This window comes from Megalops cyprinoides, chromosome 4, assembly GCF_013368585.1.
Source record: "Megalops cyprinoides isolate fMegCyp1 chromosome 4, fMegCyp1.pri, whole genome shotgun sequence".
Classification (NCBI taxonomy): Eukaryota; Metazoa; Chordata; class Actinopteri; order Elopiformes; family Megalopidae; genus Megalops; species Megalops cyprinoides.
Genome location: NC_050586.1, coordinates 8,393,001 through 8,416,500, shown reverse-complemented (window position 1 = coordinate 8,416,500; position 23,500 = coordinate 8,393,001). Strand labels below are relative to the sequence as shown.

Sequence of the window (23,500 nt, the reverse complement as noted above, 5' to 3'; positions counted from 1 at the left end):
GGCTCTCATTTTCAAAAAGCTCATTCAAAAGCTAAAAATCCATTTGGTTGTGTAAGTTATCAGTATGCTGAAAGACATACTGGGCATTCGCGTAGCATTCTCAGTTACAGTATGTGGGAGGTTTCACGTCACGATTGTGTGCGCGTGAATATAACATGATGCTCTCTGCAAAACATTTTTGACATAAATTGACAGAGTTGTGTAAATTAAAAACTATGGCAGCGGGCTCATCACGCAAAAATATTTGGACATAGAAATCGATTTGAATCTGATAGATTTGGATCTCAGTCTGACTGTGGATTGCGGTATGACCAAGAAATGAAGACACTGATGGGGCTCGCTTGATTGAATTATTCAACCACCCCTCACCACAAACACACACACACACACATTCCTGCTGCCTTGCCTCGCCTTCAGCAGGATTAATAATTTGGAGTGAGGCCCCAGTAATCCCGGTTAATGTCTTCATCTCCATTCTCCCCCCGGAGGAGGGGATTATAGGGAGCGCCATCCCCCGGGATTAGTCCTCCATCCAACCATGAGCCGGAGCCTTGTAACAGGTTTACATAACTACGGGGGCACTGTTACTCCCTGCGCACACACACATGCACACACACTCACATTACACATGCGCACACACACACATACACACACTCACTCACATTACACATGCGCACACACACTCACATTACACTTGCACACACACACACACACGCACACACACTCACATTACACATGCACACACACACGTGCACGGGCACACTACAGACACACACACGCACACACACTCACATTACACACACTCACATTACACATGCACACACATGCACACACACGCACACACACTCACATTACACATGCACACACACGCACGCACACACACTCACATTACACATGCACACACACACACTCTCACATTACACACACACACACTCTCACATTACACATGCGCACACGCACTTACAAACACACACACGCACGCACACACTTGCACACACACTCACATTACACATGCGCGCACACGCACAGGCACACACACTCACACATACACACACACGGACACACTCACAAACACACACGCACACACACTCATATTACACATGCACACACACACACGCGCCCACACACTCACATTACACATGCACACACACACACACACTGACACACTACAGACACACACACTCACAAACACACACACGCACGCACACACATGCACACACAGGCACACACACGTACACACATACACACACTCAGACAACACACACGCGTGCATGCACGCACACACACTCACACTACACGCACAGACACACGTACACTTCACACAGACACACGTGCGTGCATGCACACACATTCACACACTCACACTACACACACACACTACAGACATACACACTCCCACTACACACACACACACACACACCCACCCCTGTTAACAGTAACCACAGCCGCTGCTGCTACCAGCGCTACCGCCAGTTTCACGGCGCAGTTCCCTGGCTGATGTGGAATGCAGTAAGGTCATGTGCTTCATGGCTTCCTGCAGCTCAGAGCCACGACCCGGCCGCGCACCTCCACACGGGCTGACCTGTATACTCTTCAAGAGGCTTAGAGGCCTTATGCTAAGGTGTTTATCCTGGACTGCGTTAAAGATGTGGGCACCTGGGCAGCTCTGGGGCATTCCTCCCTGGCACCGGCGCTTACAGAGAAGGATTACGCCCGTCGTCTCTAACGGGGTGGCGGGTCCTTTCACAGAGCGGCTCCGGTGTCAAACCCGGTCCCGGGCCCACATGCTGGCCCGCCCGTGTCATTGGCGTGACAGAAATTAGGGTGGCATTATGTAATTGCTGTAATCTCGTGTGCTGTGCCCCCCCAACCCACCGGCAGCTGCCCAGCCGGCCTCCACGTCACACGCCGCAGTCTTACAGGAGCTACGGGCACCTGTGGGGCTAGTCAGGCCAAAGGACCAGTCCTCCCCCCTCTCTCCCTCTGTCTGTCTCTCTGGCTCTCTCTGTTGCTAATGAACTGACGGTGTGCTGAGGGAGAGCGAGAGAGTGAGAGAAGCAGGCGGGGATGGGGGGGGGGGGGGGGTAGTGGCACAGGCCCAGGTTGGCAGAGGCTATGGAAGACTTGGCAAGCGTTACTCCCCTCTCTCTCTCTCTCTCTCTCTCTCTCTCTCTGTCTATCTCTATCTCTATCTCTGTTTCTCTCCCCCCTCCTTCTCTCTCCTTATATTTCTCTCTCTATCTCCCTCCCTGCCTCACTCTCTCTCTCTCTCTCTCCCTGTCTCTCTCTCCCTGCCCCTCTCTCTCCCTCTCTCTCTCTCTCTCTCTCTCCCTGCCTCTCTCTCTCTCTCTCTCTCTCTCTCTCTCTCCCTGCCTCTCTCTCTCTCTCTCTCTCTCTCTCTCTCTCTCTCTCACTCTGTAAAGCGCAGTGTGTAGGGGGTCACATTCAGACAAGATGAGAAGCAGGTCAGTGGGAGGAATAAAGGAGAAATCCTCTCCAGCTCATTCTCCTGGCATCAGCAGCATAAGACCCCTCACTTTCGCTTTACTTTCCTTTGTTCCTGCAGCCCAGCCCTCCCTCCCTCCCTCTCCCTCTCCTTCTCTCTATCTCTCTGTTTACGCACAGGCCGACTGTGTGCGTGTGTGTGTGTGTGTGTGTGTGTGTGTGTGTGTGTGCGCGTGTGTGTGTGTGCGTGTGTGTCTTGGGTGTGTGCGTGCATGCGTGTGAGGGTAGCTCAGAGTGCAGCCTGCTGGCAGAGGGAGAGAGAGAGAGGGAGGGAGAGATCAAATGAGGGGAGAGAGAGACGGAGCACGTAGCACCGCCTCTCAGTCCTGCTCCCTGTGAAAGTTCTCAGACTGCAGCCAGAGCGGAAAGTGGAGACTGACGGAAGCAGCGTGGCCGAGAGAGAGAGAGGGAGAGAGAGAGAGGGAGAGAGAGGTAGAGCAAGAGGGAGGGAGAGAGAGGGAGAGGGAGAGAGAGAGGGAGAGAGAGGGAGAGGGCAGCGTAGCATGTGCCGTTCGGAGCATGTGCGCCTGACGACAGCTCAAGTATCAGCCCGGGAGGAGGAGGAGGGGGAGGTGGAGGAAGGGGGGGGCGGGGGGGCCGAGCCTCTTCTCTCCCCCCCCTCCTCCATTCGGATCGTGAAGTTGAGCCGGCGGCTGTGCCTCGGTGCGCCTCCTTCTCAGAGATCAGGGCCGCCGATAAAGTGATCGCGGGAGAGCGGAGCCAGCGGGACGGCCGGAGGGGACATGTGAGACCCGGGGGCGAGTGCTCCGTCCACGCGAGGAGGTGATTGGGCAAGAGATCCGCCTGGGGGGGGGGGGGGGCACGGGAAGCCACCTGCTTCACCACGGCTGCTTGCTGATTGGGCTGTTAATCTCCCCCCTGCCGGGACTCCTACAAGCCTGGACCTGGGGCTACGAACTACAGCTACCTCCTGTGACGTGATGTGACGACGTGCGTGGGAGGACATACTAGAGTTACACGGTGTGCCGTAGTGGTGCTGTCTGCTGTTTTGCTGTGGGTTAGTGATATTTCAGTGTGCGGGAACTTGCGGTACACCAGTGGAACAGAACGGAGCGAAATCTGATTATTTAACTAATGGGCTGAAATGATTATCTGCTTGTATGCTGTAAAGTAAATGACATTAGAGCGGGGTGGAGTTAATCCTGTATTTCCGCTGCAGGTTCAGTGCCAGTGGACCGAGTCCTGCCTCTCTCTGCCTCTCTCTCTCTGTAGCGCTAAACTGTGCCTGTGCTTGTTCGCCCGGCCAGCGAGGCTGGGAAAGGTTAACGGCTTTTTCATCACGCTCGTCAGTCGCCCGAGAGAGGGAGAGGGAGAGAGGGAGAGCGCGCCCCGGATTCTTCACTGTCTGTTTCATTCTGAGAATGCCGTGCGTTCGGGGGTCAGGATTCTTTCAACCCGCCATGAATATTTCAAAGGAAACTCTCCGGTTACTTAAACTCTTCAGCTGAGTTGTGCTCCTACACCCCCTACCCCTCCACCCCTCCCCAGCAGAGAGCGAACGCGACCGTCAACACTTATCCAACTTTGCGGCTAAAACACCGTACTGAGGGATGGCGCACTCTGTTACCCTGAGATAACTTTCTCTTAAGAAATGAGGCGGGGAGGGAAGGAAGGATAGTTTCCAGCGGAGCTCAGGTTGTCAAAGCGTTTTTTTTTGCGTAGGGTGCAGTACTCTCGGCGCCCCGGGAAGGAGGGTGAAATGAAACGGCGAGTCGGGGAGAGATTGGCCGCTGTTGGCCGGGCGGCATGCCATCTGCTCCGTGGTCGCTGCCTCAATTAGGGAACCCGGGCTGCCCTTCGAACCTGCGCCGTCGGCCAAGGTCGCCCGAGAGGCGAGGGCTACGTGCCCCGCACCCAGGACGGCTGGCAGGCCTGCATCTGCCGGGGGGGGGGGGGCACAGAAGGTGGATGACCTCTCTCACTCCTGCACCCGGAGAAACCCCAGGGAGGGGGGGGGGGGGGGGGGTTGGTTATCGCTTTATATGGCGCGCGATCGCTGTTTTACAAGCTGCCCTGAGCTGACTGTTCCCTCCGACTGGAGACCCACGGGGAAAACAAACAGGCGATGCGCCTCATGACAGGTTGATCTATTGCAGACAGCGCCGCGGCAGGGGAGGCCTCTTGTGTAAGCCCGCTTCACGTGTTGCAGTGGGGGGGGAGGGGGGGTAAGGTGGGGAGGGGGGGGAATTACAGCCCTGTCTCTCTGTCTCTTTTTTTTTTTTGTTGTTGTATTGAATTGCTGTAAAACTCTGACGTGGGAAAAATACAAGAGGCGGCGTTTGGCGGTGTTGTGGTTCAATTTTTGTCGCCCTAGCGGTCGACTCGGGTTCGAGGCATTGCTACCGCTGAGAGTATTCAGAGTTTGAGTAAAGGTGTGGAGTATTGTGGCCACTAAGCCTGAGGGGGTTTGAATCCCATGTAGGACACTGCTGTTGCAATGTTTTAAGTGTCTTTGAGTTTTAGACCATTTCTCAAGTGGCAGAAAATAACCCAGCTGGGTTACATAATGAGTAATTGTATGCCGGCCATAAATAATGTGATGCAATAAGGCTATTATTCGCTGTTGACTTGATCTCTAAGGGACTGTGTAATAATGTAGCGATTGGTGATATTTTGTTATTGTTGTTTTTTTTTTTCCTGGTAAAGTGACACAAATGCGCAAGCTGTTTGTACTCAGAACCTGTCCTGACCTCTGACCTTTCCGCCCCGTTCCCAGGCCTTCTCCAGTATGGTAGGAACTGGTCCTCCATTGCCAAGATGGTGGGCTCCAAAACCGTGTCCCAGTGCAAGAACTTCTACTTCAATTACAAGAAGAGGCAGAAACTGGATGAGATTCTGCAGCAGCACAAAATGAAATCGGTAAAGCCCTCAATCCCCTCTAAGGAAACCTGTCTGTTTTTTTTTCCATGGCAACTCAAAAACAACTAACATAGCAACAGTTTTGTTTTTTATTTATTTATTTATTTTTTTTAACTCCCTCCTCCACCTTAATTTATTCCAAGCTTTGTTAGGGCAGGCATTGTGTTGGCCTGCAAAGAAATGTGAATGATGACGGTGCATTTTAGAAGTGCGGAATATGAGCCATTTCAAAATTGCTGCACAGTGGTCCCTCTTATTAAATGCGTAATTGTAATCATTTTTATTCGGTTTGATCAAAAGAAATGTACTCTGTTGTATCAAGGGGCTCGCCCCCGGAAAGCTGTTAGGTATTATTGGGTTGATGTGTACTTTGGCTTCCTCTCCAGAAATCCCATATGAGAAAGTGGCAGAAAACAATGACGATACCCTTAAGTATGGATCAGTGATTCTTTATTTTCAATTTAGTCCGTATGTTCAGTCCACTGCTCTGTATGGGTTAGGGCTAAGTGATGAAGGTGGTGCCAAGTGCGCACTTACAGTAAGTGATAACCTGTGCTTTTCTGTAACATTCCCTCCTTCGCAAGTGATTAGCCTCTCTCACTCACACACTCACACACGCACACACGCGCGCGCACACACCCTAGCACTCGCACATCCAGACAGGCGAGCACTCAAGAGTGCCAAAGACGCTCTTTTTGTACCTGCTGAAAACAGAACTTGGCATTGCAAGAGGAAGGCTCCAGCTCTGAGGCTCAGTCCAGCTGTGATTGGCTGAAGGTTTCTCTCTCGCCTCCCAACAGGAGAAGGAGCGCAAGGCCCGCCGCAAGCGCAAGGCGGCGCCCAGCGAGGAGGCCAGCGCCCCGTCGGCTGCCGAGGAGGAGGAGATGGAGGTGTCGGGGGCCAGCGGCAACGAGGAGGAGCCCACGGAGGACGGGGAAGGTACGGGGCCTGCCAAAATCCCGCCGGTCCGACGGGAAGGAGGGGGACAGTCGTATCCAACATGGGTCCTTCCTGAGGCAGCCTCTGTTACGCATCCAGAGGACTGCTCTTCAGATCGCCAAACTGAAAATATGCAAAACATCAGAGGAATTTGAAAAGCGCACCTAATACACTGAGAACCCGAATTAGAACGCACCGAGGGTACTGGGAAACCATTACCATAGAATTCTGAGAATCGATACCATAGAATACCGCGAGTACTGGGAATCCATTAGGGCAGCCGGAGGCGGTTGCTATGAGATGGTATTCTCATCCGTTTCTTCTGTCATAGAAACATTGGATCTCGGTTCAATGGGGAGCGCGGGTCAGATTGCACAAAGGGAAGCTCCCTAACCTTTGTCGGCAAGGTGTTTTGCGCTAATTCACATGTACGTCCATGTGAAGCAGACAGGTGATTTCTGGCAAAAACTGATGCCAGATCAGTTGAACTCAAGTCTTGGAGGACAGGGCTCTCTTGGCAAGGGTAGCTCATGTAACAGCACCAGCGCTGAAGGAAGTAAATGACAGCTACATTTCCTCAGAATTTTCATTCATGTTAAAGGTCTTTTTATATTACATGAAAAAAAAGTAGTTTAGCTGTTGTTAACTGGATAACATTGAGATAAATTGCCAATGGCACAAATTTGCAAAATATAACTGGAATTACTAGATTACTGGGGTTTGACTAATGAAGCAGTCTCGCCAGTCAACAGTCTCACGGCAGCGAATCAGACAGCCGTAACGGGATAGGAATAGGTTCTTTGATGGATTGTTCTCATGGTTCCGGAACCCCAGGTATTCTGTTGTTCCTTGAACTGGGCAGAGAATTTAACCTCTATCAAATGCACCGCTGCGTCCGGTTCAGTTCTGTGTGTGTTTATGGAATAGTTTGAATCCAGTTACACAGGATTTAGGCTTGTGCTGCGAATGCTGTAAACTGCTGTATCTGCCATGCGATGTAGCTCTGCAGAGCTGGGAGGCCCGAGGGGGTTTCTTCCATCATCAGAGATGGCCTTGGCTTTCTGCTCCCTTCCTCTTTGCTGTAACCCGATTACGTGGAGCACTGGCACTTCCATTAATCTCATTTGAAGAAGTGATCGAGTGAAAGAGAGGAGAACTTAATTTCGTACCCATCCTTGTTCATCTCGTGCCTCGCTCTTTCTCTCGATTTGACTTGCTCAACCCCTCCCCCACCTTTCACTCCTCTGTCCTGTAACTCTAAAAGCAGGGGCCAACAACAGCTCGGACACAGAGAGCCTGCCGTCACCCCGGTCCTCCGAGGAGAGCAAAGCCAAAGAGGAGAGCAAGCCCAGCCAGGGGGGCGGGGCGGAGGGCGGGGCCCGGGACGAGGAGGGCGGGGCCAGGGACGGGGAGGCCGGGCGGGGCGGGGATGAGAAGCCGCCCGCCCCGCTGGAGCAGGCCGTCAAGCAGGAGAAGGTCGAGGCCGGGGAGGGCAGCAAGGAGCAGGCCGGGGACTGCGGTGAGAAGAAGCCCGCCGCCGACGCCGAGGCGGCCAAGGGGTCCGGCAAGGGCTCCAAGCACGGGCCCAAGACGGGCTCCAACGCCGACAGCGACTCCAGCGCCACCTGCAGCGCCGACGAGGTGGAGGAGACGGACAACGCGGACAAGAACAGGTGAGCGGGCCGGGGAAGGGCTGGGGCGTTGGAGGCGGGGGGGCCGAGGGGATCCCCCGCTGTGCAAGAGGCGTCCCCAGTGCATCCCACTGACGTCGTTTCTCACGCATGGAGCTCACCAGAAGGAGCAGAGAGGTGTAGGAATTCCGCAGGCAGGGGCACTGCATTTACTAAAACCCCGACTCTCGTATCAAGGTTCTTGTTGGATTTTCTCCTCTCAGACTAAGCCCTAATCTCCTGGGTAGGGAACAGCGAGCCAGACTACATTTCCCACACTCCCACATAATATCGCACTGCCTGTGACCTCCTGAGATCTCTGTTCTCGCCTGAGCCACCAGCCCCCACAGTGTGAAGGCCTCAGCCACCTGCAGACAGAAGCCATCTGCCCCACTACAACCACACAGCCAGGGAGGGTACAGTGAGAAGAGGGCTCCCAGATACACCCAGTTAATTCCTATATTTCTTAATTTTTAGGTTCTTGAGTTTCCTCTCACGCGCACCAAGCCAAAGCAGAACGAAACACAGGGATATTTTTACTGCGGTAGACTGGAAATCGTTTTAACTCAAGATACATATTAATTTTTTGTTGACGGTGTTTGGTAATTTTGTATTCTCAGTGATATGAAATATGCTGACCTGTTTCGCAGAAAGTATTTTCGTGTGCTTGTTTGTAAAATGAATGAGTAGGTCGGCTTTCCAAGTTGCAGTTTTTATTTTCCATTCAGTTGCAGTCCTTAAAGTCAGCAAGTAAAGCATCTATTTTCAGCCTTTGTTGATAGCATCTTTTGGATGATAACCAAGCCCTTAGTAATACAAATTTTGAAATGTACAACAAAGCAGAGCCGTAGAAGATTCTCTTTTCAGGCCTCACTTTAGCCACCATAGCTTTGCCCTCAATGTTTACACGTCAGCGTAAATTACGCATCTCAACTCATTCTGTGGGAAGTCACTTCATTTAAGCATTTTAAGTATCGATACATCACTGTGTTTTGTCAACACTGTCCGTTTCGTTTCTCTCACGGAGTGGTTTTTTGTGGCTGTTAATTTAAAACTGGCTGGCTGGTCTTCCTGCCGTTCGCGCTGGGTTTTGCTAAAATGGGTCTAGGTGACGTGGGCCGTTAAATGTTACAACGTTTGAGCTTCTTGGCGATGAATGGTGATTAATGGCGACGGTGTGGTTCATAGATGCGGGCGTGGCGCAAGCTGTCGTGCCTTCCCTTAAAATCCAACGATCCGGTCCTCCGAGGAGTTCTCTATTCCTTGACCCTGAGTGTGAGGACCCCCCGTGGGCTGCCCTGGTAACATGCCTGTAGTGAACGTATATTTGTCTTTTCTGCTCTCTGCAGTTTACAAGAGTGTTCTGTGTTTACACATTTTTTTACTAAATGTCATTATTCTGGAGAGCCCCACTACGCTCCACGTTTGCCCTGAAATGTGTTTAGTAAAATATATATTTTCTTGTATTTAAGTAGAGTATATAAGCGCATATATACGAATGGTTATATATTCGATAAGTAAATAAATGAGAAATAAGCACTTATTTTTAAGCTGCCTGGAGAGATAATGGCAGCACACCGTGTAAGTGGAGCCGCTGCTCCACAGCGAACACACGCAGAGACAGTCCAGCTCTGTGACCGTGATGGAGTGCTGGAACCGGTATGATAGCGCGAGTCTAATTCACTGTGGCATTTAGGGAACTGTTGTTAGCTGTTGTGGGATCAATCACACACTGTATGCATTGACAGTAATTACTGACGAACCCTGCTGGCCTCAGAGCAGAGCCAGTGTGACAGAGGTACCGGTTAGATTATTAGTAGGTCATTAGCTGACTGATGACATGTTTGTGTGTGTGTGTGTGTGTGTGTGTGTGTGTGTGTGTGTGTGTGCGCGTGTGTCTGCGTGCATGCGTGTGTGCTTTTGTATGTGTATGTGTGTGTGTGCGCGTGTGCTCTTGTGTTTGTGTGTGCGCGCGTGCATGCATGTGTGCTTTTGTGTGCTTTTGTGTGTGTGTGTCTGCGTGTGTGTCTGCGTGTGTGTCTGCGTGTGTGTCTGCGTGCGTGCGTGCGTGCGTGCGTGCATGTGTCTGCGTGTGTGTCTGCGTGTGTGTCTGCGTGTGTGTCTGCGTGTGTGTGTGTGTGTGCTGTGATTTGTCCCGCACTGTTTGCAGAGTGTTGGTTCTTTTTTCCATGACAGCAGACGGCCTGTATTGGCACAGCTGAGGGGAAACGTTCCTCCTGCCCATGCCAAAGCAAACGCAAGGAGAGGAGGGAGGGAGGGATGGAAACGCTCGAAAACCTCGGCGCTCTTTGTGTTTTCATAGCCAGAAGTTCTCCCACGCAGGGTTAATCCGTGTTTATCAAGAAAGTAAATAAGGGAGAGAGTCAGTTCCAGGCCATATTAAGGAAAAGCCGCCTGCATCCGCTCCTGACACGCTGTGAATGGGCGTCTCGTGTCGTCTCTCTCTCTCTGTGCAGGATGACATCACCCAGGCCCAGCTTGCTGAACTACTCCCATGAGGGGGTCATCTCCTCCCCCCTGCAGAAACCCATGGACCTCAAGCAGCTGAAGCAAAGGGCCGCTGCCATCCCACCCATCGTGAGTCCTCCTTTCTAACCGAGCGCGTTTGTGTGTGTCTGTGTGTATATGGAGGTCTGTCTGGCCCTTTTTTCTCACCCTCTTACCTTCTGACCTTGTGTGTCTCGCTATCTATCTGTCCGTCTGGCTGGCTGTTTGTCTGTGTGTCTGTCATTTGTGTCTGTCTGTGTGTCTCTCTGTATGTTTGTGTGTTGTGCATCTTCGTGTGTGTGTGTGTGTGTGTGGAGCTCTGGCCCTTTACCTTAGCCTCCTACCTTCTGACCTTGTTTGTGTGTCTGTCTGTGTGTCTGTGTGTCTGAGAGGGCCCAGCTGTAAGCAGGGGGTCCAGCCTGGCAGCACACTGTATAGCGTGTCAGACAGTCAGGTCCGATCAGCAGCAAACGGAAACACTGAAACTGAAACGGGTCTGTGTGGAACCCTGTCAGGCTCTCTGTGAGACACACAACCGGTGTTAAAAACGACCCGAGCCGGAGGGCTCGTCTGTGGGGTCACCGGGGGCAACGTCCTGTGGGCCCACGTGTGCCGGTGACGTCCGCCTCAGATGAGTGCGCAGATTAGGGTCTGCGGGCAGGCTCCTGTTCCAGGGGGATTAGAGCGCAGCCTCCTGGGATGGCCGCTTCCTGCGCGCAGATAACGAGGAGGCTGCTTAAATAAGCACATCCTGGCGAGGCCCGTGCAGAGAGAGAGGAGAGCACCACGTAACCAGGGAGTGAGAAAACAGGAGCGGGGAGAAGTGCTACTGAGTGAGGAAGGAGGAGCGGGGAGAAGCAGTACTGAGTGAGAAAAGAGGAGAGGGGAGAAGCAGTACTGAGTGAGAAAACAGGAGCGGGGAGAAGCAGTACTGAGTGAGGAAGGAGGAGCGGGGAGAAGCAGTACTGAGTGAGAAAACAGGAGCGGGGAGAAGCGGTACTGAGTGAGAAAAGAGGAGCGGGGAGAAGCGGTACTGAGTGAGAAAACAGGAGCGGGGAGAAGCAGTACTGAGTGAGAAAAGAGGAGCGGGGAGAAACGGTACTGAGTGAGGAAGGAGGAGCGGGGAGAAACGGTACTGAGTGAGGAAGGAGGAGCGGGGAGAAACGGTACTGAGTGAGGAAGGAGGAGCGGGGAGAATAACTACTAAAAGAACCAGAAGGAGCAGAGAGAAACAGTTCTGAATGAGTGAGGAGGAGCAGAGAGAATAAGCACTGAATGAGATACAGTAGGAGGAGCGGGGAGAATAAGCACTGAATGAGATACAGAAGGAGGAGTGGGGAGAATAAGCACTGAATGAGATACAGAAGGAGGAGTGGGGAGAATAAGCACTGAATGAGATACAGAAGGAGGAGTGGGGAGAATAAGCACTGAATGAGGTACAGTAGGAGGAATGGAGAGATACAGTAGGAGGAGTGGGGAGAATAAGCACTGAATGAGATACAGTAGGAGGAGCAGGGAGAATAAGCACTGAATGAGATACAGAAGGAGGAGTGGGGAGAATAAGCACTGAATGAGATACAGAAGGAGGAGTGGGGAGAATAAGCACTGAATGAGGTACAGTAGGAGGAATGGAGAGATACAGTAGGAGGAGTGGGGAGAATAAGCACTGAATGAGATACAGTAGGAGGAGTGGGGAGAATAAGTACTGAATGAGATACAGTAGGAGGAGTGGGGACAATAAGTACTGAATGAGATACAGTAGGAGGAGCAGGGAGAATAAGCACTGAATGAGATACAGAAGGAGGAGTGGGGAGAATAAGCACTGAATGAGGTACAGTAGGAGGAGTGGAGAGATACAGTAGGAGGAGTGGGGAGAAACAGTAGGAGGAGTGGGGAGAATAAGCACTGAATGAGTGAAGAGGAGCAAAGTGATGAAGGACGACAGCGAGCAGAGGTGATGCCTTCTGCCAGATGGGGTTATGTTTACACGACTGAGTGTGAGAGACAGTGTGTGTGTGTGTGTCTGCACGTGACAGTGCATGTGACCATGCACGTGATCGTGCATGCGTGTCTGTGTGCGTCATCGTGCATGTGACCGTGCATGCATGTCTGTGTGCATGACTGTGCACGTGACCGGGCATGCATGGCTGTGTGCGTGACCGTGTGTCCATGCGTGTGTCCGTGCACTTGATCATGTGCGCATGTCTGCGTGCGCTCGTCCGTCCCAGTTGCATCACGCTCACCGGCCGCCGCTGCCGCTGTGTCTCTCCAGGTGCCCGAGGCCACGGCGCAGGGTGGGGCCCGGGGCGGGCCCAAGCAGCAGCAGCAGGTGCCGCCGCATGCCCTGGCGCTGTACCAGCAGCAGATCACCATGGCGCACGAGTCGTCCCAGGAGGGCTCCCCCCACAGCAAGCAGCAGAAGGCGCAGCACCTCCTCCAGCAGCAGGCCGACCGGGAGCCCCGCGTGGGCAGCCCCCGAAACCGCACCCGCAGCCCCGCCTCCACCACCAGCGACAAGGAAGGTACGGCCCCCATCACCCATCAGCAATCACATTATCCTCGTCTTCACCTTTTTTTAAATGAATCTGGGCGGTAAGGCTTTCCAAAGCCATTGCAAACTGCCATTATCAGTGCCAAAAGCATCAGTAGATAATTTATTAGCAGTTGTGTGTGATGTTGGCCCTTAACACACTGTTTATCTGGCTTATTAATTAGTTTGTCTCTTCGACACGAGGCTTTGGTTTGTCATTAAGCGAGCTGTGGGTGTTGATGCGCTTGCAGAGGTCTGCTGCATCCAGGGGGCAGAGCGTAACGGACGAACCGAACGAGGCGGCTCGTTTAAATGCGTATTCTCTGAAATATCCAGTTGGTGAAAGTCAGAGAGTCAGAGTGGCGTTGTGTGATGAAAGTGGTGGGTAACCGTGCTCCCGTGTGCAGTGGGTGGAAGGCACAGAGAGAGCCAGGGGAGAAATCGCAGAGCAAGGGTCTGTGACTGACAGCTGAAGTGACACCTCTCCCCCAGCCCGCCTTCTGTAAGCTTAGTGAAGGAGTCCGCTCTCTCTATCCTCTATCCGTTATTGGACCGTACAGTGACGCCTGATAAAAAAGGAAAGGAAGCACTCGGGGGGGGGAAAAGGCAGGCAATTCTGTGCGTTAAAGCTAGCGTATCTTGTGTTTTCTGATGTTTTTTTTTTGCAATGGGGGAAAAAAGGCCCCCCGCACACTCGATGACACACCTGCTCTCAGACTCTTAGACACAGCTGGAGGGCTTACGTCTCCCGCGGTTACATCAGCCCATCCGTTCAGACACAGTCACCATCCTAAAATTGTCCAATTCTGACTCCCACTTACAGTAATTACAGTAGGGCTCAGTGGAGTGCTTATCACAGACCCAGTCAAGTGGCGTCTTCCTTGTCCCGAAAGCAGGTTCTTTCAGGATCTTTCTTGGTGGTACATCAGAACTTTCTAAGCCACCCCCTTGGCAGACGAACAAAGGGATAGATGAACAATGAGAAGGACAGACACACGTGCGCGCGCACACACACACACACACACACACACACACACACACACTCAGAGCTGTACAGCGTGTGTTAGCTGACAGCGTGTGTTAGCACGCCAATGGCATGTGTTAGCTGTATGCCATAAAGTGGGAGGCAGGAGTAACCGGGGTGTAATTGATGGATGAAAGTGATTCATCACTGTGGTGGAGCCGGTATTGTGGTGCGGTGCACAGAAATGACAGGAGCCTGTGATCAGCTGTCGTGTGTATGTGTGTGTGTGTGCGTGCGTGCGTGTGTGTGTGTGTGTGTGCGTCTGTCTGTTTCTGTGTCCCCACAGAGCTGGAGGGCAACGAGAGATGGCTTCAGACTCTTCTTCACAGATTACGTAGGTTCACCCACCCACCTTTACCACTTCTGCCTGTCACACACAGTAACCTCAGTGGCTTCTGAGTGCGCTTTGCTCTCAGCGGTTTGATGGGTGTGTTGGTGTACGCTGAAATGCAGCTGTAATACTCAATCTGTGAGGCATCGCTGCCGCCTGACTGCGCAGTCCTGGTCTGACTGCGCAGCTGCGATGCAGGGCTGCTATCTGCAAGGCAGCACCGCAGCCTGCTGCAGGAGGCTCCATCCATGTCCTGTTGGAGGAGGAGTGTGTGTGTGTGTGTGTGTGTGTGTGTGTGTGTGTGTCTGTGTGTGCTGGAACTGACCCTGTTTGTGTCTCTGTTTGTGTGTGTCTCTCCGCTCCTTGCAGACAAGTCCAGGGCGTTCTCTCCTCATGGGGAGGGTAAGAAGCACGGGGGCGGTGAGGACCCGAGGCCCGCCAACCTGAGCCGGCCGGTCATCTCTCCGTACCAGCTCTCGCCCAGGGACATGGCCAAGCTGAGCCACGACCAGCACCTGCTGCACTTCAACCCCGGTGAGCCGCCCTCTCCTCCCTGCCTCCCCCGCGGCCTGCCTCCTCCTCCTCCTCTGCCTCTCTCCCGTTGCGCTCCCGTTCCCGCCCGGATAACCGCCCCGCGTCTCTCTGCAGCGTTCCAGCCGCCCGCGCACGGCGTGCCCCTCGGCCTGCCTCAGGACAGCGGCAGGCTGGCCGCCATCAGGCCCCTCCACATCCCCGAGCCGCCCCCCCTCATCTCCTCCGCCAAGCCGGGCGGCTCCATCACACAGGTATGACCCCCGGGCGTGCGGGCGGTGGCCTTCAGGGCTCCGCAGAGTATGAGCCTCGCAGCGGTCATGAAGGACCTTTTGTGTTGAATTTCCCGTGTCTAGTCAGGTTGCACAAGTTAACTTGTGGTAGGGCCTGAATAGTGTCTGGTCTGGGAATGTTGTTAGCCTGGTCTGACACTGTTGCTCATTCAACTTGAGCCGGGTACACTTCTGTTCTGTTGCTCCGGAGGTTGCTCTGGATAAGATTAAATGAATGTAATGTAATGTGATTTCAATGAATGGGCTCGTAGCTCTCATGTGACCCATGGTCTGCGTTTCCAGGGTACGCCGGTTCAGCTGCACAGCCCCGCCCACGGGTCAGAACACGGGAAGGTTCCCGCCGGACCCCTGGGCTTGTCCTGGATGGAGCAGAAGAAAGTGGGTGAGTCCAAGTGTCTGGAGTGGGTGACACACTCCCAGCCTTGGTTCGCTGGTGAGTGGCTCTTCTTTTCCGTACCTTTTTGGGATGCCGGCCCTCGCCCCGCCTCTGTTTGTGACACCGCCACCTCTGTGTGTCACCCCCCCCCCCCCCCCCGCTCCCCCCAGGCCCCTTCCCCGTGGTCAAGCAGGAGCAGCTGTCCCCCCGAGGACAGGCCGCGCAGGCCGAGAACCTGTCCAGCCAGGGAGCGTCCCACGACAGCGCGGCAGGACGGGGTGAGGGGGGGGAGGGGTGGTGCCGCCCGTTTCTTTTCGGGGATTTGTGACTCGTGTCCCGCCGGCGTGAGCGCGAGGTTGAGTGAACGCCTCTCGCATTTTGTATCGTAACTCCGCAGGGTCCATGCAGGCTGTGCAGGGTGGCAGCATAACAAAGGGCCTCCCGGGCACCAGGGTCCACCCAGACACGCCCATCTCCTATCGGGGCGGGTCCATCACTCAGGTACGGCGAGGTGTCACCCCTGTCAACACACACACACACTCACACACACACCCACACCCACGCATCCGCTGAAGGCTGCCCACATTCATGTACAGCACACATTCGCTTTTGTATTTTGAAATTAAAATGATACTTCTGGTATGAGAAAACTGCCTCCAAACCAGTAACTTAATATTGGTATTAGGTTGATAGTTACAGGCCAATGCTGGGCAGAGCAGTCATTTAGTTAGAGTGAAAATTGATATTTCTGGGTTCCTAATACGTCTCACACCTTGTGATCAATGAGAGCACTGCCTGTGCCTTCTGAGTAGCCAGGTCTGTCTGCAGTTATGCCAGCATCGTGCTAACTGAGTCTGGACTTTGTGAAGGTCATTCTTAGTTTTGTTTTGTTTTTTTTTTCCCCTTTTATCAGCAGGGTCAGGTAGTCTGACATGGCGTGCTGTCTGTGAACATGGAGTAGCTTTCTAGGTTGCTCTGTGCTTTCGTGTGTTACGGTGTGATGTAAGTTTGCTCCTGAGCTGTGATTTTGGCCGGAGTGTTGAAGTGCTGTCCTGAGGCCGGTTGCTGCTGGGTGTTAGTCGCCTCCGGACCTGCGGGTTGTGCCGACTCTGCTCTGGTCTGAGCTGTTGGCATTGCCGTGTGACACTTTCCCGAGATGATTCAAGCACTGTGCACACTCCTATTACAGGATAAACATTGAGTTTAGGATTCAGACTGTGTTTGTCCTGTTTGTAAAATCAGACCTGAGATTATGAGGGGTATGTTTGTATAACCTTTCTTCTTTGTAGCAAACCTTCTCTTTCAGTTAATTTATAGCTAGAGTTACTTGAACTAGTGTTACTTCCTGCTTGTTGTAGTATCGCTGTGTGTTATTGATATAGTGATTTGGTGACATTGAAGTATATGGTAGTGTGTGTACTTAATGACTTCCCATAGTTTTCCAGGCTGACTGGAATGCTTGAATGGTGTTGTGTATGCACCTGTTGGTCTGGCAATGATGGTAACCCCGTCTGTCAGTGTTTCTAATTTAAATTTGATGGATATACTTTTGTTCGCATCTGCTAAATGAATGTGCTGTAGAATTGAGTAGAGCAGACTTTTCAGTATCTGATTGTATGGATTTGTCTGCTATCCTCAGAAATGTGTTTATTTATGTTTCATCAAAGTTAGGTCGAAATTACTGTGAATAAGGTTGGAAAATAATTTGAAAGGTGTCACAGCCGATTGCAGGCTGTGGCAGTTTTTGGGGTTTGCCTGACTGCCTAGATTTGCAGCCACCGGGACAGAAAGCCTTCTGAAGTGCTGCATGCTGAGTGTATAAATGGGCTGTCTGCTTCAGGTCTGCAGTACAATCTTTCCGCAGCGAGGGAACAGAACCGCGGGAGTCCAAAGTAGCGCCAGCGTTGCGGATAGCGAGAGGGCATCACTGCTTACGTTTGGGGGGGGGGGGGGGGGTTGTACGGTAACCAACAGCAACAACAGCAGGATCGCCCGTTATAGGAATTGCATAACCGCAATGCCTCCATATCTCCCTCGCCATAGCAACAGGCGCATCCTGCCAGCCCCTGTTCTCCTTTTATCCGCGTGTTTACTCTCTCGTCAGCCCGCTGCCGTCACTGAATCACACCACTTTTCACCCACTTACCGTGTAATAACTCCGCCGCTCGGCCAGGTGTCCAGGCAGGGGGGAAGCATGGGGGGCGGGGGGACTGCGGACACGTTTTCTGCCTGAATAGATAACTAAGCAAAAGGTGGAAAGGCCGTGTTATTAAAGGGCAGAGAAAAGGGCCCGCGCCTGCTGTGTTTGCCTAGCCCTGGCCTGGCTCCAGTGGGCGGTGCGGCAGCGGTGGGTACACAGAGATAAGCCCTGTGTGTTGCGTCAGGTGTATCTCGCGTCTCCCTGCTCCGTGCTGTCGGACGGGGGGGGCGGGGGGTGGAGATGGGCCGATAAGGGGGCCCCCTGGCAGCCAGGGTCACCCGATCCGGGAAACCCGAGCGCCCGCTCCCATGGGCCCCACGCCCGGGCGCTGACCTTTTGTGATTGGCGGAGGAATCGGGGCCCGCATGTTGGAAAAAATAAAAAGGGCCGTAAACAAAACAGACGAAATGCGATCTGGGGTGACACATGTCCCTCGCCCCCACCCCCACCATTCTCGTCCCCGAAGGACATGTGCTCTCCGTGGAAATGGGATCGCCGTCACGTCTAACCCCCGTCCGCTCCTCCTCCGAGCTTAAAGAAGCGCCCGCAAGTGACACCGGGGGCGTCTCACACATCCTCTCTGTCACTCTCCACTTTGGGGATTTTAGTCATTTGATCCCATCACGTTTGAAAGGCATTAAGTGTACTAATACACAGCAGGACTTTCTGAACCGATGCATGGAAGTTTATACTGAGGGCTTAGATTGTCATAGCATGTCTGTTCCCTGAATTATTCTCGTTAATACTGTTAGTAATAGCTACTTTTTTTTGTCTGATCACAGTGTTAGTGCAGCAAGGGCTACTTACTGTAAGTAGAGAACACGGTAAGGAACGACTGACCCACTGAAGCTCCCCTCCCCTTCCCCCCCTTCTCCCTGTGCGCAGGGCACCCCCGCGGACGTGCTGTACAAGGGCACCATCACTCGCCTGATCACGGAGGACAGCCCCAGCCGGGCGGAGCGGGCGCGTGAGGAGGCCCTGTCCAAGGGCCAGCTGGTCTACGAGGGCATCAGCGGCCACATCTCCCTCACCTACGACCGTGAGTAGCAGGAAGCGGGGTCCAGTGGGCGTGTAGCGTTGTGGTGAGGAGCAGGGCTCGTAAACAGATGGTTGCTGGTTCGATTCCCCGCTGGGGCACTGCTGCTGCACCCTTGGGCAAGATACTTAACCCAGAACTGCTTCAGTAAATATCCAGCTGTATAGATGGATAACATGTTAAAAATTACAACCTATGCAAGTCACTCTGGATAAGCGAATCTGCTAAATAACTGTAATGTAATGTGCTCCTTGCTGCACACTGCATGTGCGCTCCAGCAAGTATGAAGTGCAGTGTGTAGTGATTACAGAGTCGAGTCTTTCGGCCTGATCGGTGCAGGTTTGATTCTCGGAGGGGGGTCCTGCACAGTACTGTAACCTGTAATTTAATGTCTGTAAATATTCAGCTATGTAAACGGACATGTTGTGTAATGAAAGCTATGTAAATCACCCTACATAAGGACATCTGCTAAGCAAATAAGTAATGTAACATTATATCAACAGAGCACGTGTCGAAGCAGTGCTTTTTCCTGCAGATTAATTACAGGCGGTTTACTTCTGTTTTCTAATCATTTGCTGAATATTTGCATTCAGTTTTTTTTTTTTTTCGTGAAATTTGTCCCATTTGCTTATTTTGACTCTCACGCCACCCATTTTATGATTTTATTGAGTTTAAGCATAAAAGAGGGAACATTACATTACATTACGTTATTGCCATTTTGCAGACACACTTATCCAGAGCGACATTCCTAGGTCACATTTTTTATGTTATCCATTCATACAGCTGCATATTTTACTGAAGTAATTCTGGGTTAAGTACCTTGGCCAAGGCTACAGCAGCAGTCCCCCAGCGGGGAATCGAACCAGCAAGCCCTCCTCATTACCACTATGCCACACTGCCACCTCTTGTGGCGAGAGACCTGTCTTTATCGTGTGCAGCTGAGCACATGTTCTTACATGGGCACGTGGACATAGATGGTTTAGCCAAGGTTACGGTACATCATCCTCTGAGATTAGCTGGGATGAGCGAGATGTTCTGATAGGGTTCCGTTTCATTTTCAGGGGCGGCGCCTCAGAACCCTAAAGAGGAGGGGCGGGGGTCCGGTGCCCCCGGCGAGATTCTGGGACTGAAGCGCCCGTACGACGTGATGGAGGGGGGCATCTCCCGCGGGCTGCCCATCCGGGAGCCGCTGTCTGCTGCCAACTGCGAAGGTGGGCTGTGCCGAGAAAAAGGGTAGCTTCTCAACAGCCAATTCAAGGCAGAGGACCTGCACCTCCCACAAGGGGAATAAAGTGGAGTTTGTTTGAGAGAACATTTTAGTTTTGCTTCTTAGGCAAGACTGGGTAATGCCATTGCGTTGTGGTCACATGGATGATCACAGGTGCACATAAACGCAGACATACACAGAAAAACAAAGAGGTGGGGGCAACTCATCACTGCTATCCACATCACAACAGTAAATCAGTATGTTCAGCGCCTGCATTCATAGGTTCTCAGGCAGTCAGGAAAAAGGTGTCTGTTCCTCCTATAGAGTCAGTAGTACTCTAGCCCTCACATGTCCTCCATGCCAGGTGAATGTTACTGGGTTTAAAAAACAGTGGTTGCCTACTATTATAGTCAGTGGTGTCTTCTACGCCACCCATTCAAATCAACTTTGATCCTTCTGTGCTATTTCTCAGTTTTGTGCGAATTCCGTTGTTTTGCGTTGCTGATTTTCACCCTACCAGGCTAAGAATCCAGCAGTAGCCTCTCCGTCCAGCCAGAAAAGCGTGTGATGAAACACACAATGAGACAGTCATACCGATTGTAAATGAGTAGTCACGGGTGAATTCTGAGTGAGTGTCCTGTTAGTGAGTGTTGTCATGGTAACACAGGTGATGACAGGCTTTCTCCTCCTGCTCCAGGGTTGATTGGGAGGGCCATGCCCCAGGAGAGACACAGCCCGCACCACTACAAGGAGGCGCACCATATCCGCGGCTCCATCTCGCAGGGTAAGGAGTCCCTCACAGCAGGTGTCCCGTGTAGAGAGGACTGCTCCGTGCATGCTCCCTAACCCTAACCCTAAATCTACGCCTACGACTAACCCCCCCCCCGCTCCCCCTGCCCCCACAGGTATCCCCCGCCACGTGGACCCCCAGGACGAGTACATGAGGAGGGAGGCCAAGCAGATGAAGAGGGAGAGCTCCCCGTCCCGGGGCTCCGGCCCGCCCCCGGACCCCCTGAAGGGCCGCCCCCACGAGGGCATGGTGCCCACGGTGAAGGAGGGCGGGCGCTCCATCCACGAGATCCCGCGCGAGGAGCTGCGGCACGTGCCCGAGTCCGTGCTGACGGGCAAGCCGCCCAAGGAGGGCTCCATCACGCAGGTCAGCGCCGCGCCGGGCCGAACAGCCGTTTCACCGAGCGCGCGTTTAACACTAACCGCTTCCATTACATGGCTCTGATGGAATATTAACATTATACAAATCTGATTATTCATTGTGATTTTTAATTATCACTACTTAATCATTTGCATTATTACGTTATTATTACATTCTTATTTAGCAGATGCTCTTATCCAGAGCATAGCAATGCACTTATTTGGAAGTCGCTCTGGGTAAGAGCATCTCCTGAATGATGTAATGTAATGTAATCCATTTATACAGCTGGATATTTACAGAGGCAATTCTGGGTTAAGTATCATGCCCAAGGGTACACTAGCAGTAGCAGTGCCCAGCAACCTTTTGGTTACCAGCCCTGCTCCTTACCGCTCTGCTACACTGCCCCGGTTTCATGTGCGATATGAAGAGAATCAAGCATGAATAGATGAACGGAGCTTCAGGGGCTGTATCTGAGCGGATGCTCTGCTGTAAGGTGGTGTGACCCCTCTCCCTGCACCCCCCTCCCCCCCGCTTTAGGGTACCCCGCTGAAGCAGGAGTCGGGCGGCTCCGGGAAGAGACACGACGTGCGCTCCATCATCGCCAGCTCGCCCCGCTCCTACCACGGCGTGCCGCCGCACCTGGACCTGCGCGGGGCCGAGCGGGAGCGCGAGCGCGAGCGGGAGCGCGCCCGCTACGAGGAGGGCCTGAAGGCCCGGCCCAGCGCCGTGGTCAGCACCGCCAGCTCGCTGGCCCGCGCCTCCCCGCTGGCCCTGGGGCCCGAGCAGGGGGCCAAGGCCCACCACAGCCCGCTGGGCTACGACGAGCACAAGGCGGCGCTGCGGGCGCCCTACCCGGGCCCCGCCCACCGCAGCTCGCCCGTGTCCTCCCGGGAGGCCAGCCAGCGGCAGCACGAAGGTACGTCCGGCCGTCCCTTTCCTGCTCGTCTCGAGCCATCTCCTGCTCCTCCCGCTCCTCCCGCTCCTCCTGCTCCTCCTGCTCCCGCTCCCATAATCCCCAGCCATCTTTTGACTGCCCTTCTCCTGCTTCTCTGTTCTTTCCCCACTCCTTTACTCCAGTTCCGTTTCCGGCTGTCTTTTGTTCCTTTACTACTTCCCTTTAACCTGCAGCTGTCTGTCTTTGGCTCCTCTGTTCTGGTTTTGTCTCCACTTCACCTCTAACCTTTTTTCTCCCATTCTTCTCCTGCTCCACTACTCCACTTCCATCTCCAACTGTCTTTTCACCTTCCATCTACTTCTGTAGCCTGGTTCCATCCTCACCCATGTTTTGCTTCCCTACAGCCCTACAATCCTTCTCTACTCCACTTCATGTTCCAGCTGCTTGTGTCCTGCCCTTACTCCTACACACTCATGTCCTCCGCCAGAGAGCTTTCAAACGTCCTCTTTTGCATTGTCGTGCCGACGCTGTAATGGCCCGACTGACCTCTCTGACTCCCTCTCCGGACGCAGGTTCCAGTAAATCCCAGTCCCAGGAGCGCAAGACCACACCCACGCCACGGGAGATGAGCTCCACCAAGTCCCCGCTGACGGGTGTGGCGGAGCACCACGCCTCGCTGGCCTCCTACGAGCGTCTGCTGCAGGGCCTGGGGCCCGACGTGTACCGGGGCCAGATCCCACTGGCCTTCGACCCCAGGGGCATCCCCATTGACCCAGGTACAGAGGGCCCTGCAGGTCGCCGTGCGCCCCTTCCTGTCTATCGCAGCGCAGACTCCCTTTGGAATGAGGATTCCTCAACGCCTCTCTCCCTCTGTCTCCGCCCCCCTTCAGCGGCGTATTACCTCCCCCGCCACCTGACCCCGAACCCGAGCTACGCGCACCCGTACCCGCCCTACCTGATCCGCGGCTACCCGGACACGGCGGCGCTGGAGAACCGGCAGACGCTGCTCAACGACTACATCACCTCCCAGCAGATGCACCAGTGGCCGGCGGCCGCTGCCATGGCTGCCCAGCGCTCCGACCTCCTGAGGGGCCTCTCCCCCCGCGACCAGCCCCTGGCCATACCCTACTCTGCGGCCCCCCGCGGTGAGCCAACCCCCGAACCCCCCAGCCAGCTCCACACAGCGCCTTACCGTCACTGCCCCCTCTGCCTCTCATTATCCGACTTTCCCACCTCACTCCGCTGATTAAATAGGGTGGCAGTGTAACATAGTGGTAAGGAGCAGGGCCCGAAACTGAGCTGCCAGTTCGATTCCTCACTGAGGCACTGCTGTTGTGTCCTTGGGCAAGGTACTTAACCCACAATTGCCCCGCATAAATATATAGCTGTATAAATGGATAACATGATAAACTTGTAACCCTAACT

The 23,500-nt window shown here is 53.5% G+C and overlaps 1 protein-coding gene across 11 annotated transcripts in view; it reads left to right on the top strand.

Annotated features, from left to right (window-relative positions):
• The window catches only part of ncor2 (nuclear receptor corepressor 2), a 143,131-nt gene that overhangs the window by 102,488 nt on the left and 17,143 nt on the right, over positions 1-23,500 (top strand). For 6 of the 11 annotated variants that reach the window (XM_036527022.1, XM_036527025.1, XM_036527029.1 and 3 more), the window contains exons 18-35: positions 5,243-5,385; positions 6,186-6,324; positions 7,589-7,997; positions 10,472-10,592; positions 12,775-13,024; positions 14,343-14,390; positions 14,757-14,921; positions 15,036-15,172; positions 15,494-15,644; positions 15,758-15,865; positions 15,985-16,088; positions 18,673-18,826; positions 19,885-20,034; positions 20,728-20,814; positions 20,936-21,186; positions 21,718-22,096; positions 22,648-22,851; positions 22,966-23,220. In XM_036527022.1, coding sequence (XP_036382915.1) covers positions 5,243-5,385; positions 6,186-6,324; positions 7,589-7,997; positions 10,472-10,592; positions 12,775-13,024; positions 14,343-14,390; positions 14,757-14,921; positions 15,036-15,172; positions 15,494-15,644; positions 15,758-15,865; positions 15,985-16,088; positions 18,673-18,826; positions 19,885-20,034; positions 20,728-20,814; positions 20,936-21,186; positions 21,718-22,096; positions 22,648-22,851; positions 22,966-23,220 — 3,255 coding nt within the window. The remainder of the gene's footprint in view (positions 1-5,242; positions 5,386-6,185; positions 6,325-7,588; positions 7,998-10,471; positions 10,593-12,774; positions 13,025-14,342; positions 14,391-14,756; positions 14,922-15,035; positions 15,173-15,493; positions 15,645-15,757; positions 15,866-15,984; positions 16,089-18,672; positions 18,827-19,884; positions 20,035-20,727; positions 20,815-20,935; positions 21,187-21,717; positions 22,097-22,647; positions 22,852-22,965; positions 23,221-23,500) is intronic. The other 5 variants (XM_036527026.1, XM_036527027.1, XM_036527021.1 and 2 more) reach the window with 4 other exon arrangements.